The sequence below is a fragment of the Lissotriton vulgaris genome, chromosome 7, assembly GCF_964263255.1.
Source record: "Lissotriton vulgaris chromosome 7, aLisVul1.2, whole genome shotgun sequence".
Classification (NCBI taxonomy): Eukaryota; Metazoa; Chordata; class Amphibia; order Caudata; family Salamandridae; genus Lissotriton; species Lissotriton vulgaris.
Window position 1 is genome coordinate 1,303,285,197 of NC_141695.1, and position 17,888 is coordinate 1,303,303,084.

Sequence of the window (17,888 nt, forward strand, 5' to 3'; positions counted from 1 at the left end):
GTATTTGGTAGGTGCGGGACTGCCTCTCTCCCGTACTGAGAAGCTCATGGTTAATCGCCTGCCGGATTAGGAGTTTTCTTCTGGTCTGGTGGGTGGTTCTTTGGCATTCCTAGGGTGGTGCCGATGAACTATGTACCACAACGGGAACGTCAAAATCAGTACCTGCACTGCATGGACTGCTGCAGTCCATGCAGGGTTAGCTTGAAGGTACAGTGACCAGGATTTGTGATTCTGAGCTGCTCGGTCGCAGGTGTCTGTGGTGACCTATGCCCAAACTGTGACTCCTTTGATGCTCCCCTCCAGATTTAGTTAATCGACCCACTTATCGTTGGACAAATCACCGCTGCTCCCGTAACCTCTCCGAAGCCTTGCAATCTATCGGCTTGCACATGGCAAATGAGGCTTTTAATGATTAGGCATTTAATACATGTCCTGATGATGATCCGTGTAATGTTTTAAACGTATCGAAACGCCGTCGACAAATATGCGCACCTTATATAAATGAATAAAACCTATATGTCCTTTAAAAGTGTAAAGGTGCAAGTATTGTTCTGCTTTACAATTGAAACTGTGCAATTAACAGGTTAACAGAACGCTAAGATTTTTCCTAAAAGCCCTTTTGTTTTGGTTGTTCTCCTCACATGTCCTTCTTCCCTTATGTCTAAATTGTGCGTTAATCTGGGTACAGGCTTGTGCCCCACCTTGTATATTGTTTGTAAATTGTGTTTTACATTGCTTGGAAAGTAAATATTAGACCTCTGCCCGGCTGGGTATGTCATTCTCAATATAGAAACTATTTCGTCTATATTTATTGATTATATCCTCATGTTTGTAAGGGACCACTGTTGCCTTAATAGTCTTAAAATCCTCAAGGCAGCCCCCTCACGGGTGCTCCAACAGCTGGGCTTTCCCCGAAGCTGTTATAAGAATAGACTGAGGCGCAATACCAATTACCACCACCAGGTGGCGCGGGTCACTAACATGGCCGTGTTTTGGAAATCACCACGTACCGGTGTCAAAATTAGGCGAGGGTTGGTCGGGAATCAAGCGGACACTGGAGTGACCGGATTCCCAAACGTGCGTAAAGACCAGCGGGAACACTCGACAGAGTGGCGTCGCTCGGACCAGACGCGCCTGATGGAACTCACCACGTGCAGAGCGCACAGCGGGATAAACTACAAGGGGAAGAATGCTCTCGGGAAAGAGCCTGCTGCGCAGGGAATATGATACAATACCAAGGCAATAATACTAATAACCTGCACAAGAAACCGCTATACAAACAGCAACAACTTCAGATTAAGCCAAGTATGTAAGGAATGCACTGAAGAAAGAGGGAGCGGAAGGGATGTCACAATATTATATACGATGGACTGTGATATGATTGGACTATAGTTGCCTTGGAGACTACCCCCTAATCGTTCATGGGTTGTGTAGTCTTTTGTTTAAAGATTGTTGTGTTACGTTTTCTTTGAACTGCTATGCAAATAAAGTGAGGAAAGATATGCATAATCCTCGCCTCTGTCCTGCCATAGAATTCATTAAACTTTATTTGATCAGATTCAGAAACATAGATCATAAAAGTGTACATAAAAACAGTAAATCCTCTTTCCTAATGCAATACAGTGAGAATTAATTCAAACCAGTAGGTAAAAACGGGTGTTACAAAGCCGGGTTCAGAGCAACTTCAGGTTAACAGAATCGTAAAGCTCAATGTTTCGCAAGATCAATCTCATGTACTTCGTGCAAAATACGAAATAAGGGGTCCATGTAAGCTGTAACACTCCAATACCTGACCAGTCTGCACTATATAAAACTGCAAAAAAGCTACAAATAAAAAGTGTTTTGAACACTTCTGTCATATGGCTATATGTGGGCTACATTTGGGCTCTTTTTTCTCCGGTAGCCATCTTGGGAGACCTATTTGTTATAAAGTTTCCTCATTTCCTCATTTACAGCAGTCTCCTCAGTAGGAAATGCTTTCACTTTTTTATTTTGATTCCATCAAGAAGGCATTCAGATGTGTCACATATTTTCCATAACTTCAGAATGTTAGCACTCTAGTTGTTCATTAGATCACTGTAGTAAAGCTACTGCTCACCAGGGAGTTAACTGGAAGTCTACTGCTCATATTGAAAGTGATTATTTCAGTCTGCATGTCAGAATTCTCTAATGAAATAAAAGAGGATTTGAGATCTCACTTAAAACATGCCCTACATTTTCTTTCTGCAGCACTAACCATAATTACTATGACAAAATGTCCCCCTTATTTTGTTCCTTTTTAAATTAAATGTTTTAAGTGTTACCAGTCTATTCCAATCAAGATGGCTTCAGGTGGGCCATAGTTTTGTCATAAGTAAGACTGTTAGCAGTCTAGTTGTTCTTTAGAACACTCTGGAAAGCTGCAGTAGAACACAAAGGCATCAACTGACAGGCTGCTACTGTTGAAATATAACAGGAAGATAATTGAGATCACACTTGACATGTCCTACTTTTTCTTTCTACACCTCTAACCATAATTTCTATAACGAAGTGGACCCCCTCATGTTGTTCCTTTTTAAATTAAATGTTTTAAGAGTTACCAGTTTATTCCAATCAAGATGGCTTCAGGTGTGCCATAATTTTGTCATAAAGAAGACTGTTAGCGCTCTAGTTGTTCTTTAGCGCACTCTGGTGAGCTGCTGTAGAACACAAAGGAATCAACTTACAGTCTCTACCCTTGTTGGATATACATGATTTACTGAGAATGACAGACTTCATTCTCACATCACTGAGAAAGATAATGTGAATTTATAGAAAATATGCTCTCATTTTAGCTTCAGTTTTCTCTCATACATGATTCATGATATCCGAGCAGAAGGTTTTTCACAAGGTAAAATCACCTCAGAACACACCACAATTCCTGAAATTAGTATGGTACCATCAACAAATGAATTCTAATGTAACTAAAGTCTGTTATCGCCCTTTATAGTTCTCCTTTTGGTAACCCTCAAAATCTTCGATTCGTTACAATGCATTTCAATGTGGTACTATCATGCATATTGGTCCCAAGATGGCTGCCAGCAATTCCAGGATGAAGTGCTGACAGCCAATCAGCTCTCACGATGAGATGTGTCATTAGGCTCCATCCAGATATTGAAACTTTTTCTTTTTCTAATTTCATTAACTACTGAACGGATTTACACCATTTAAAAACAGGGATCTTTCTGAACCAAGGGCTGCCATTTCACCAAATTTGGTGTAATTCCGTTCAGCAGTTCAGGCTGTAGCAGTGTTTAAAGTTTCCTATGGGAATTAACATGGAGAAAACACGTTTTGGGACCCCCTTTTTTCTTGGCCCCGCTTGCCGAATCACGCCAAAACTTTTAAGATAGGAGCTGACAGGAGCGCCCCACGAGTTTTGAAAATTTTGTGAAGTTTCGTCCTAACTAGAACTGGTAATATATATATAGCATTCTATTTGGAATAACTTTAGCGCCGATTGAAGAATCTTCGCAAACTTTTTTAAACTTATGGCCCACTCTCGTCTGCTCCTATCCTGAAAGTCTCGGGGTGATTCATCAAGCGGGGGCCGAGAAAAAAGGGGGGTCCCAAAACTTGTTTTCCCCATGTAATTTTTCATAGTGACGGTTATTCGCAGCAACAGCCCGAACTGCTGAACGGAATTTCACCAAATTTGGCAAAGAGGTAGTCCTTGGTTCACACTCATGCCTTTTGGTTAAATGGTGTAAATCTGTTCAGTAGTTTTTTAGATATTAAAGGAAATAAATACATATATATCTGGGCGGAGCCTAATGACACATCTCATTGTGAGATCTGATTGGCTGTCAGCAGTTCATCCAAGAAGTGTAGGTAGCCATCGTGGGACCAATATACATGATAGCACCTCAATAAAAAGCATTGCAGTTAATAGAAGATTTCAAAACTTTAGTTACATTATAAATCATTTGTTGATGGTACCATACTGATTTTGGGAATTCTGGTGTGTTCTAAGGTGATTTTACCATGTAAAAAAGCCTTCTGCTGGGATATCATGAATCATGTTTCAGAGAAAACTATTTTCTCATGCATGCTTTTCCCACAGAGGTTAGGAAGGTAATCTATAAGCTAAACTGAGAGCATATTTTCTATAAATTCACATTATCTTTCTCAGTCATGTTATTATTATTATTATAAAAAAGTTTTATTGGAGCGCGTAGTCACCCTGAGGTATCCCAGCGCTAAAGATCCCTACGTCTGCGGGTCCGGGGGCAAAGAGGGGGTGGGGGGAAGACAGGTTCAGGGGGGAGATAGTTAAGTTAAGGGAACAGGTGAGTTTTCAGCCGTTTCCTGAAACGTAAGTAGTTTGGTTCTGTTCTCAGGTCTCGGGGGAGAGCATTCCAGAGGCGTGCGGTGTGGACCGAGAAGCGTCTTCCACCCGAGCGAGCATTCTTAAATCTGGGGAGGATGATAAGAGACTCCTTGTCCGATCGGAGGGATCTTGGGGCTTTGTACGGTATAATAAATTTTCTCAGAATAGAGGGGCCTTGATTCTGCAGTAGTTTGTGTGCCAGGCATAAGGCTTTGAATATCACTCGTTCCCTCACTGGGAGCCAGTGAAGGAGCTTCAGTGCTGGTTTAGCTGAAGCTCTGGCAGGGGTGTTAGTGAGGATCCGGGCAGCGACATTTTGGATTCTCTGTAACTTGTTCAGAGTTGCTTCGGGCGCCCCCAAGTAGATTGAGTTGCTATAATCAAGCCTGGAATGTATAAGGCCTTGGATTAGTAGTCTTTGCGAAGTAGGTGGAAGTAGGGGCAGGATCTTTCTCATTGATTTCAGGAGCCCGAAGCAAGTCCCGGCTACTTTTTTTGCTTGAGTGGTGAATGAAAGGTCGGTTTCGATCCATACACCCAGGCTTTTTACTTCCTGTTTTGGGTCTGGGGGGGGGGCCAGACAGGGAGGCCAGATGTTCTGGGGGAAGGTGAGCCCTTTCTGACCAAGAAGGAGAATGTCCGTCTTTGAACCATTCAGTTTTAAGGCTGAACTGTTCATCCACCCTTGTATCTGCGTCAAGCAGTTGAATAAGTCTGCAGGTTGTTGGCTAGGGTGGGATAGGGAGACAACTTGTGTGTTATCCGCATAGCTGACGATGCTCACTCCGAACGGGGTGACGACCTCCTCCAATGGGGACATGTAGATATTAAACAGTGTGGGGCTCAGGGAGGAGCCCTGAGGCACCCCACATTGGAGGGGTGTTTCGGAGGAGCGGGTGTTATTCTCCCAGATCTGGAAGGAACGTTGGGCCAGAAAGGAAGAAAGCCAGGATAGAGCGGTACCTTCCACACCGACCCTCTTGAGCCGTTTGATCAGGAGTTGGTGGTTGACGGTGTCGAAGGCCGCGCTCAGGTCGAGGAGGATCACTGCCACTGATCCTCCTTCGTCTAAGAGTGCTCTGGCCTCCTCCACCGCCGCCAGGAGGGCGATGTCAGTGCCCTGCCCTGGGCGGAAACCTGTCTGTGAGTTTTTTAACCGGTTATTGGATTCCAGAAACTGTGATAGTTTCTTGTTCACCAGTTTCTCAGCAATCTTGCTGTTCCCGGGGAGAAGGAAGACTAGTCTGTAGTTGGCCTATTCCACAGGGTCCAAGGAGGGTTTCTTTAGTAGCGCTTTAACAAATGCCGCTTTCCAACTAGGGGGGACGACTCCCTGTTGGAGAGACGCGTTGATCAGATGGGTGAGGGGAGGGATGATGATAGGAGCTACTTCCTTGAGGGTCCGTAGCGGGGCGGGGTCCCTAGGCGAACCACTTTTGATGGTTCTTAGCGTATTCCCGACTTCTTCTGTAGTTATTTGCCCCTAGGAGGATAGGCAGGGGGAGATAGGAGTGTCGGGGGGATCGTCATTCTCGCTCGGATTTGTAGGAGGGATCGAGTCGAGGATTTTTTGGATCTTTTCTTGGAAAAAGCTGGCTAGCTGATGGCATTTTTCCTGGTCTGCTTTGGGGTCTGGGGGGTTTCTTGGGCCGGGGTCAGGGACCTTAAGGAGTTCTTTCAGGATGGTAAAAGTTTCTTTGCTAGAGCAGGCAGATTTTTCAATTCTTTCCTGAAAGAATAGACTTTTTGTCTTGCCAATGGAAGTTTTGTAGGTTAGTAGGGAGGTGAGATATGCATCCTTGTTTGCATTGGATTTCTCCTTCCTCCAGGAACGTTCAGCTCTCTTACAGTCCTGTCGTAGAGACTTGAGCTCTGGAGTATACCACGGGGCAGAAGGTATTCGTTTGGTATGTTTGAGAGTGGCGGTTTTGGGGAGGAGTGTGTCCAAGGTAGATGTGATCCAGGAGCTAAACTGTTTATCGGCCGTAACAGGGTCGGTGGAAAGCGTTGGAATGGAATTTGAGAGAATGGTGGCCCATTCGGATGGTACGAGTTTGTGCCACCATCTGTCAGTGACCTTGATTTTCACGGATTGGGGGGTAACAGTAGGAGAATCCCAGATGATGGGGATTAGAAAGTGATCGGTCCATGGCAGAGGCAAGGGAGGGCTGGTGGTAATATTGGCGATATTGGGAGGACGGGATCTAGAAGGTGTCCCTTGTCGTGGGTGGGTTCGTTATTAACCAGCCGGATGTTAAGTGACATAAGGTCCTGGAGTTCTGGACTTTTTGGTTCCGTCCAGAGGTGTCAGGGAACAACACCCAAAGACCCCGGAGTTCCACCTGCCTTGGTGCGCAAATGAACAGAAACACGGGCTTCTCGATGGTGGCGTCAAAGACCAAAGGTTTATTACTGCAGGGACACAGAAGTCACAGAAACTACGCATGGGCAGTAACCAGGAGCCTGTTCGATTTGTACATTGAGGGTTGCTCCTTATATACTAAAAATTGTGCTTCAGGCAAATATTTCACATGTCAGTACATTCCTAAACCTTTGTATCTTAAACAATAAATATTTGGCATTACACAGGAACTGTCGATAATATCTGATGCCAAACATCACGAAGAGGGGTTCCCACTAGTCCATCACAATCCCTTGTCAATATTGCATTCAAGAGCCGGACCGCCTCATCGTAAAGTTCGTTACCTCCCCCTAATAAAGGCCCAGAAGGAAAGGAGCAGAGCCAGGTGCAGGAGATAGAAAAGCGGGATAAGAGATGTTTGTGGGTTGTAAATGGGCAAGGTTACCGGCTTCGGCCGCCTAATCATGATCGGGACAATGGACACGAGAACCAGTTCAGGTGGGCTGGCCTCGGGCAGAGGAGGCAGCCTTTGTCAAGTCATGCAGCTACAACGTGATCTGGTTTAAGGTACACGTGTCATGAAAGAGGTGAATCTCCGGCTAAGGCTACGTGTCCTTAATCGAAATGAAGTGATCAGAGGTTATTGCGTATGTGAGGGCAAGAAACACAAAATGGCGGACATGATCTAAGATGGATGCCGTGGGTAGATCAGAAATGTGTTCATAACAGGAGTGCTCTTGCTTGTATCGTAGCGAAAACACCAGGATATGCTAAATGGGTCATTTGCGGTTCGCTGATACTAATATTATGTATTTCCGACAAACTTGAAAACACGGGTTCAAATCGTCACGGAACCTCAGACCCTCCTTTTGCCCTTACATAGGCAATTACTCAGTCTATATCAGAGTCTAGTTCTATACTCATCAGGTCAGTAACATGTTGTTGTATCATCATCCTTTCTCGTGCCTTTTCTCCAAACGCAGGTGGTTTTCTGAGACAAGTTGCAGCGCAAAAACTACACAGAGCAGGACCACACTGGATAATCAGGCAGCATGAGAATAGGAATACTAAGATGACACCGATGACCATTAGAACCTTCCATCCCCACGCTGAGATCAGAGTCCAAAACCACTCCATAAAGGACCAGTTTCCCTTGTCTACATGTATAGAGTCGGAAATCTTGTGTAGCTTAGAGATCGCCTCATAGACTGTTGGAGCATTATTAGGAATAAAGACACAGCAGCTCGATTGGATCATTCTGCATACCCCACCTCGATCTGCAAGTATAACATCTAGAACCATACGGTTCTGCAACGTCATGAGTCTATCCGCCTGAAGCTCAGCTGTCAAATTGCTAAGGGCACCAGCAGTTTCAGTAATAGTAGATTCAACTACCCGTGTTAGCTGACGTATGTTTCTACTATTGGCCATAGGCCCCCAGAACGGAAGGAAGCCTTTGAAGAAGTCTCCAGCTTCCTGACCAGCAGTATCTTCCTTGCTGAAGACACCTCTCGCTATTCTGGTTCTGTGGTAATCAGATGAAGCAGTGTATGTTGGAGGCAACAATCGAGCAATATAGCATGAACCTGAAAAGTCAGCAGGCAACCATGTATAAGCTCGGTCTCGACAAATGAAATAGGTACCCCTAGCAGTAAGGAAGGCAGGGGAAGAGTTAGCCGGAAACACATAAGTCTCAACGCACTCACTCCTCCCTAGCTGAGCTCTCGGATTTCTCCCATTCCCTTGCAAACAGACCTGACCTCGGTGAGGTACGACCCAGATTGGAGTTGAGCTTTTACGCTTGCTTTCTCCTAAACTAAGGCGATACTCTGAAGTATTCCAACTTAAATACACTCGTAGTTCGTCTCTAGGGTAAGATGGAGTATTATTGACATCCTTGATCATGTCAATAATTCCCTGGACTAAAGCTTTGTAGGCAGAGTTATATCTAGTGGAACGTGGTGGACGTGGAGGATAGGTCTCAAGGGCATAAGCAAAGATGGTTTGAAGGGCCTGAAATGATCCATTGTAGCTGAAAGGCAAAACCAGATAGGGAATACCTTTATCCATAGTGTGGGGTATCAAGCCACACACCCAGCAGTCTGTAGTGTTAACTACCAATTGGTGTTGGTGCAAGAGCTGTACAAAAGTGTTGTTAATGAACTCTGTGCGTCGGGCTTGCTCATGTTCAGGAAACGAGTGAAAAGAGTGTATAGAAGAAACAGTAGAAATGGCAGGATCAAGGGGAGGTACTGTAGTAACTGGCACAAAAATCAGATTTATACTAAAGACGATTCCACCCACCAATGTTGCTAAAATAATCAAAAATGTAACGGCACATTGCATCAAAAAGCATTTGCTACGAAGAATTCTGTACAGTCTGTTTCTGCGAACATAAATCACATTTTCTCGTTGCAGCGCAGGAAGCTCCATCTTCTACAATCCGCTCGCGACCACTGATGATGTGTACGTAGATGAAAATGCCTCTGTCAGCCCTGGGAGTTCCCAGAACCAACAGAAAGATCGACCTTGTGTCAGACCCCTGCAGATTCAAACTAGGCACACAGCCACGACCCTACGGCTACCCAGACGGCAAGGCAATTTTAAAAAATAATAAACAATAGTAAACTTCCTGGCTGAAGGCAAATGTTCAATATATCAAAATCACAATATGCAGTTGCCTGCTTTATTTGTCCATGTTACGTTTTCTCAGGTTGTATCTCTGCTTCGCAGGTATTGTCTGATCGGAAAATAGTGTATCACTAGCAGCTGTTGCAGTGTTTAAGTTCGCAGATAGCAAAGTTTCTTCTGATGCTGGAGACAAATGTTCAGTGTTCAAAAGAGTCTTTTCAGGAGGAGAGTCAGATTTTGGAGTGTCAGTAATCAATTCAGCATCGCTGAAAGGGATGAACTTCGGTGTGCTTTCAGTTTCGGAGGCACCAATTCCCTTTTTCACCCAGTCGTCGTAAGGTAGCGGCAAGGGTACACGCTTAACATGAGATGCGTGCACCCAATGCTTGCGGCCAGCTACACGAACTGCTGTCCTCGTTGTCAGTAAGATCTGAAAGGGCCCCACAAATCTTGGTTGAAGGTTCTTCGTCCTCGCGAAGTTCTTGATGACAACCAGATCTCCTGGTTTCAGCTGATGCCCTGGACTCTCCGGAGGTTTTGGCAAAGCATCGAAAACCTGTTGATGAATAAGACTCAATTTAGCAGTCAAGTCGTAAAGGTAGTCTATCAACATAGGATATTCTATAGACTTAAATTCCTTAGGCCTTGGCACACCCCAGATATTTGCTGGGCGGCCAAAGACTATCTCGTATGGGCTAAGCCCCACTCTAGAATGTACAGTTGCTCTTGTTGATAACAAAGCCAAAGGAAGTGCGTCTGGCCAGGCTAAACCTGTGGATGCTTGTATTTTAGCTATCTTCAGTTTGAGGGTACCATTGTAACCCTCCACTAAACCAGCTGACTGGGGATGGTTCGCACTGTGAAATTTCTGTTTCAATCCTAGGCCTGCACATACACTCTGCATAACTTTCCCTATAAACTCACTTCCGTTATCTGACCATACAATCCGTGGCATTCCAAATCTAGGGAAATATTCTTTGAGAAGAATTTTGGCAGTTGATAAGGCAGTATTGTCCTTCAGTGGGTATGCTTCTATCCACCTGGAAAAAGCACAAACCACCACCAAGACATATTTTAAATTATTACAGCGTTCCATGTGAATGAAGTCTAACTGAATCACTTCAAAGGGGCAGGAAGGAGGAGCGAAATGACCAGCTGGAGTTGGAGTTCCCTTGCCAGGATTATGCATCAAGCACACCATACAATTTTTCGCCACTCTCTCTGCACACTTACTGATTCCCTCATTTTTCCAGACCGGAGCCAACATCTTACATATCCCTTTAGAACTTATATGCGCTACTCCATGCGCCATTGTCACTACTGCAAGCACATACGCATCCGGCAACATCCAACGCTGTTGCTCTGTCAAATCAATCCAACATCCATTCGAGTCCAACTTGCCCGTACTCTCTCTCCATACACGTTTCTCTTCCTCAGTTGCTTCTCTCTGAATCTCTTTCACACTTTCCATTGTATCTTCACACATCCCAGACTCAGCGATCCATCTTGCAGACGTTGCAACATACGTTCTACTCATCATGTCTCTAGCTGTCTGTTTAGCAATTTCATCAGCAAAAGCATTCCCACGTCCAACATCATCCGTGATTGCTTTATGAGCACTGCACTTTACAATTGCAACTTCAGTCGGCAAGGTTAGAGATTCCAACAAGTCGTTAACTAGCTGACCATGTTGAATCTTAGTCCCATGGGACGTAATGAAACCTCTTTCTCTCCACAACCGGCCAAAACTATGGGCCACGCCAAATGCGTACTGACTATCTGTGAATACATTCACTCTCTTTCCCTCAGCTAAAACACATGCTCTCGTTAGAGCTATTAATTCTGCAGCTTGGGCAGAATTCTGACTCACTCTTGCAGTCTCCACAATCGTCTTCAACGTCGTTACCGCGTAAGCAGCAGTCACATCACCATTCTCCAATTTAAAACATGACCCGTCCACATACAGCGTACCATCCGGATCGGATAACGGAGTATCTTTCAAATCGATGCGTCCTTTTGTCTCTTCCTCCGTTTTAAAACAGCAGTCATGTGGCTCAGAATCACTCGACTCTTGATCAGTCGGCAACAGCGTTGCTGGATTCAATACATTACATCTTTTGATCTGAATATGACTCGCTAGTAATGTCAGCTCGTAACCAGATAATCTCGCACTAGTAAGGTGTTGTGTCTTCGTTCGGTTCATGAGTGTATCCACTGCATGAGGAACCATGACCACTAGCATGTTGTTCATCACCAAACCAGCAGATTGCCGAATGGAAGCCGCAGCTGCCGCTGTAGCTCTCAAACAACTAGGCAACGCTCTAGCTACTGGATCTAATGTTGATGAGAAATACGCACAAGGGCGTTGTTTATCACCAAACTTCTGTGTCAGGACACTCAACGCGCAACCTTCTCTCTCGTGAACGTAGAGCGTGAATGGCTTACTGTAATCAGGTGTACCCAATACAGGAGCTGAACACAAGGCTTTTCGTAATTCAGTAAAACTCTCTTGACATTCATCAGACCATGGCACCGGACTCGGAACATTTTTCCCAGTCAAAGCTACCAATGGTTTCGCTAAAAGAGAAAAATTTGGAATCCACTGCCTACAGTAGGAGGTAATACCTAAAAAGGCACGTACTTCTCTCTGTGTGCGTGGAACACTCATTTGCGTAATTGCTTTTATTCTTTCTGGGGTCAACTTCCTTCCCTCCTTTGACAAGAGATGACCTAGGTAGGTCACTTCTTGGCAGCAGTATTGCATCTTGGAAGGTGATACCTTGTGATTCAAATCAGACAAATGATGCAATAACGATACTGTAGCTGCTTTGCAAGTTTCCTTGTCATCGGCAGTTACTAAAAGATCGTCTACGTACTGTACTAGGGCAGAACCTGGAGGAAGGACAAAAGAATCTAACTGGCTTTTTAATGCTTGACTATAAATAGATGGACTTTCACAGTAGCCCTGTGGAGCGCGTTTAAATCTGAAACTTCGACCTCCTAGACAGAAGCCAAAAATGTCTCTGCTTTCCTCGGCTATCGGAATGCTGAAAAAGGCATTCTTCAAGTCGATGACTGAGAACCAAGTGGCTGTAGCAGGAATCAATGTTAACAATGCAGTAATGTCTGGAACCACAGGAAACTGCGGAACCACAATTTTATTAACTTCTCTAATGTCTATGACAAACCTGTACACTGGAGGTTTCGTAGGATCAGTTCGTTTCAGAATCGGCAATACAGGACTATTACAAACATTTCCTCGAGTTTCTTCAACCACACCTTTCTTAATCAAATCTTGCACAATCAATAAAAGTGCACGTTCTCCTTCACTAGATATTTTATATTGGGGAATTCTTGGAAATTTTACATTTGCTTTCAAAGTTACTACATACGGTGGTATTTCTAAAAGGCCTACATCATTAGGACCAGTCGCCCAAAGAGAATCAGGGAGTGAGCGCAGCTCTGGCGGGAGTGCGTCCATTGACAAGTACATCGGAGAAGTGATTCTTTTACCCAAAGTAAGCTGTACCCCTTCCGGAGAACAGTACAATGTCGCATATAGTCGTTTTAACAAATCTAAACCAAGCAGATTTTCATTACAACCTGTCGTCAAAATCAAGGGTGCTTTCAATTGACACGGTCCAACAGAAATAGACAAAGGACCAGATATCGGGTTGTAAACAGGGGCGCCTGAAAAACCTACGGAAACATTTGTTGAGCCGGACAAAGGTGCGCCAGGGAGTTTCGCATGAATGATAGAACTTTTTGCGGCACCAGTATCCAACAGAAACGGTTCGAATACACCTGATGTTGCTACTGCGACATAAGGCCCACTCTGATCCACTGGAACTGATACTACTCCCTCTCTCTGTCCATGGCTGTCCTAGTACCCATTTTGCTGAAATCCCTCATCCACTTCACAATAATCTTCAACAAGATATTGCTGAGATCTATTTTGTTGAGCTGACTGTACATTTCGTTGATCAAAGTGATTGGAGGGACGATCATTCGTTTGCGGAGGCATAGCACCTCGCCCTCGACCTCTAGAATTCTGCACAAAACCACCACGACCTCTCTGAGCTGCTGCTGCATTATTTTGCGCTAAGATCGGACATTCATTTTTGTAGTGACCCTCTTTCTTACAGTACGCACACTGATTCCACTGGTATTGGGGCCTGGTTGAACTATAATCTGTCCTCTGATACGAATTCTGTTGCATATTAGTCTGATTCGTGCGAGGCGGATACGCCTGCTGTAAAAGAACTTTAGTCTTTAAATCTTTCGTTTTCTTCTCTGATTTTTCCTTTTCCTCTTTATCCCTATTTTCGTAGTATTGTGCAGTCGCAAGTATTTGCGCAGTTGTGGAAACAGCCCACGCGCTCTCTGAATCCTTTAATTTATTGCATAATTCAGGTAACAAATTATGCACAAATTTATCGACAAACAGTCTCTGTCCTCCTTCAGTGCTCATATCCTGACCACTATGATCTACAAAAGTCTCTTCGAACCTCGTGAAGAAGTCGGAGACACTTTCATCTTTCTTTTGCTTGCATGCGGATAATTTATCCCAATTAACACGCAACGCAGGCATCAGAGTCTTCATTAAGTCAATTATTCTACCTGGAAGATTAGCAATTAGGGGTTTGGGTTTTGCACCACCCGTTTGCTGACCATCCGCTGCAGTGATAGCTGCCCAATCACCACCTAAGGCTGCTTGATGATCCTCCCTACGAATTTTAGCCCACACTGGTTGTGGAACTACATTGCCAAATAACATATCGATGTCTGCTAAGTTCATTATACAAGCCTCAACTGTCTGTGTTAATTCCTTGTAATATCCAGCTGGATTTTTACGCGGATCTGGCAAGGCCTGTTTCACCGCTAGCACTTCAGCTCGCTTCCATGGAATGTGTATCCACACTCGTTGGAACTGTGCTGGAGCAGCTGCAATACCCGCATTATCATCACGTTGTATTGCTTCGCGCCAAATTGGAGGAACCTCCCTCATAGGATATTGGCGACTTGGCTTCATTTTACCTTTCTCTAAATCTCTCGGCGAACGAAGAGATGGATCATTCCTAAAACTTAAAATAAGTTCCATCGCTTCTTTTATATTATCACCCACTATCATTCCTGCAGCAAACTCTTTTTGAATTTTAATTAAATCTTCCAAGTCTGATTCAACATCATCTTCCTCTATTTCCTCACGTAACAACGAGCACATCTCATCAAAGACGTACCGTTGCGTTGGTTCCTTCCACTGCATAAACGTATCTAGTACATCTCTCGTACTATATCTTCTAACTTTCGTAATCCATCTGAGAGCCGTGGAATCTAAAACTCCCCGTTCTTCAGTACTTGGTAGCTGACTACGTCTCTGAACTGAATCAGGAGTAGGAGTCTTAATTAAAGATTTATATAAAGGAGACAGTATATTAGCAACAGAATCAGTTATTTTTCGACGTACAGAAAGTGGAGTTAACACACTTGCAGACGTAGAGAACACAGTAGAGGTAGGAACAGATAGCGAGGCAGTAGGAGTATCGAGAAAAATAGTTTGTGATGTAGTAGGTGTAAGCGAGACAGATACAGGTATAGAAGTCGGCAACCCAGGAAGAGGAGGAGCCGTAGGAATATTCACATTAACCACAGGAGGTACAGGAACTTGATTCTGAGGAACAAGAACACCAGGTTGTCCAGCAACCGGCAATTGGACATTCGGTACAAGTTGGGCCGTAGCACCTTGTGCATACGGTGGAGGTGACCGTAACAGATAAGACAACAGAGGATCGTTTTCGGGATCCTCCAGTATCTTAGCTGTTTTCGATGGCAAGGCAGGGTAGCACTTGTCAATCGCTAAATTATGCTCTCTAATTGCTACATCTATGGCTTTTTCGCACTCATTATCTTGCAATTGTTTAGTTGCTTGCTCTAGAGTTAGCTCTTCTTTCTCTTTCTGTTCTTTCTTCAACCTTTTCATTTCTCTCTGTTTGGACTCTTTTCGCCAATAACGGAAAGAATCAAACATTGCCGGCCGGGCTTTCTTCCTAAACAATTTCGCTTCTAAATTATCAAGAATCTCGGGTTCAAAACTACCATGTAGTGGCCAACTAAGGACACCATCCTTCTTACAGTAACGGACCCATACCTCATTATAAGATATAGGACCCACACCATGTTTACAATATAAGTCATAAAGGGGAGTCCCAATCGGAGGAACCAGACAGGAATCCTCCAATCGTGAGTCATGGTTGCAACCGAAACAAGACAACATTTTCCGACTTACCATTTTCAGTCTGGAACACAAAACAAACAAAACACGGAACAAATATGTGCACTCGAACCAAGAACTTAGGCCTACCAAAACCAAACTAATGTATCGATACCCAAACTGAACCAAATAGATTATCGTAACCAGAACAACTAGTGATAATCTTACGAAACCAAACCAAACCAAGAACCGATCAAGGATTTTAACAATCCTCACAAAGTAACCAGCTAGCTATCACTAAATACTTAACTGAGGCACTGAAGACGTCACCAAGGAGAAACCCGTCACGTTTCGCTGTACTAAGGGCTGCACCTCGGGTCCAAGACAGGGCGACGGTCAAGGCAACGGCCCACTGCAGCCGTCCTGAACGGGAACCCTCGTGGAAGAGAACTTCGGGCCACTTTTGCGATATGCCGGGATCGATGAAGTGGGGCGCCTCCCTCGGAAATCTTCACACGAAGCTCCTCGAACTCTTCAGGCTTTTGGACCGGTACCGAATGACGTCGCCCCACGTTGGGCGCCAATTGGAGTTCTGGACTTTTTGGTTCCGTCCAGAGGTGTCAGGGAACAACACCCAAAGACCCCGGAATTCCACCTGCCTTGGTGCGCAAATGAACAGAAACACGGGCTTCTCGATGGTGGCGTCAAAGACCAAAGGTTTATTACTGCAGGGACACAGAAGTCACAGAAACTACGCATGGGCAGTAACCAGGAGCCTGTTCGATTTGTACATTGAGGGTTGCTCCTTATATACTAAAAATTGTGCTTCAGGCAAATATTTCACATGTCAGTACATTCCTAAACCTTTGTATCTTAAACAATAAATATTTGGCATTACACAGGAACTGTCGATAATATCTGATGCCAAACATCACGAAGAGGGGTTCCCACTAGTCCATCACAATCCCTTGTCAATATTGCATTCAAGAGCCGGACCGCCTCATCGTAAAGTTCGTTACCTCCCCCTAATAAAGGCCCAGAAGGAAAGGAGCAGAGCCAGGTGCAGGAGATAGAAAAGCGGGATAAGAGATGTTTGTGGGTTGTAAATGGGCAAGGTTACCGGCTTCGGCCGCCTAATCATGATCGGGACAATGGACACGAGAACCAGTTCAGGTGGGCTGGCCTCGGGCAGAGGAGGCAGCCTTTGTCAAGTCATGCAGCTACAACGTGATCTGGTTTAAGGTACACGTGTCATGAAAGAGGTGAATCTCCGGCTAAGGCTACGTGTCCTTAATCGAAATGAAGTGATCAGAGGTTATTGCGTATGTGAGGGCAAGAAACACAAAATGGCGGACATGATCTAAGATGGATGCCGTGGGTAGATCAGAAATGTGTTCATAACAGGAGTGCTCTTGCTCGTATCGTAGCGAAAACACCAGGATATGCTAAATGGGTCATTTGCGGTTCGCTGATACTAATATTATGTATTTCCGACAAACTTGAAAACACGGGTTCAAATCGTCACGGAACCTCAGTCCAAAAGAAGGTCGGAAGCGGTCCGGTCAGTGGGGTCTGTGAAGTGAAGGTTAAGATCGCCTACGATGAGAAAGTTGGAAGTGGAGGAGGCTAGTTGTGATACCGTTTCGGTGACAGCAGTGAGGAATTTCCCAGGAGTACCCGGAGGGCGGTAGATTAGTAGTCCCGAAAGGGAGTGCACCGGGGAGGTTTGGAGGGAAAAATGGCAACTTTCGGAGTCTTCAATGTTGTCGTTGTTGGTTCTACAGATAAGGTGTTCTCTGTAGATTATGGCCAACCCGTCTCCTCTTCCTCTGGGTCTGTGCAGGGTTTGGATGAGGTAACCTGGGGGAAGGGCGATGACAATGTCCGAGTCAGAACTGTCGGAAAGCCAGGTTTCCGTGAGAAACAATGCGTCTATGCCTTGATCTTGGATCATCAGATTGATTTCATGTGCGTGTTTGGGGAGGGAGCGACAGTTGAGGAGACCCAGCTGTAATCCAGAATTAGCTGGGGTCTGAGTGACTGGGTTGCAGCGCGTGCAGTTTGAGAAGGGTTTACCTTCGTCGTGAATGTAGCGACATCCTTGTTTTTTTTCCAGTCGGAGAGCCAGGAGCGTGTCTGATGGGTACATCAGACGATCGGGAGGTGAATCCGACAGAGTCCCTGGGCCTGGGTCCGTCCGGGCGCGGACGGGCCCAGACGGGCTTGCCTTAGGCGCGCCTGCTGCACTCGTCCGCTGCGCGTACGTGAGATACACATGTTTAAGAAGGCGAAGGGGGCGTGGCCTCGAGCGAGTGGGCGTGGCCACAGGACCGGCG

General features: G+C 45.0%; 1 protein-coding gene across 1 annotated transcript; it reads right to left on the reverse strand.

Moving 5' to 3' along the window:
• Positions 1-7,666: 7,666 nt before the first annotated feature.
• Positions 7,667-14,605, reverse strand: LOC147703545 (uncharacterized). The gene is made up of 2 exons (XM_086928930.1): positions 12,530-14,605; positions 7,667-9,897 (listed from the first exon to the last, which is right to left on the reverse strand). The coding sequence occupies exon 1, from the start codon at positions 14,563-14,565 to the stop codon at positions 13,225-13,227; it is 1,341 nt and encodes a 446-aa protein (XP_086785056.1). The 5' UTR covers positions 14,566-14,605; the 3' UTR covers positions 7,667-9,897; positions 12,530-13,224.
• Positions 14,606-17,888: the final 3,283 nt, after the last annotated feature.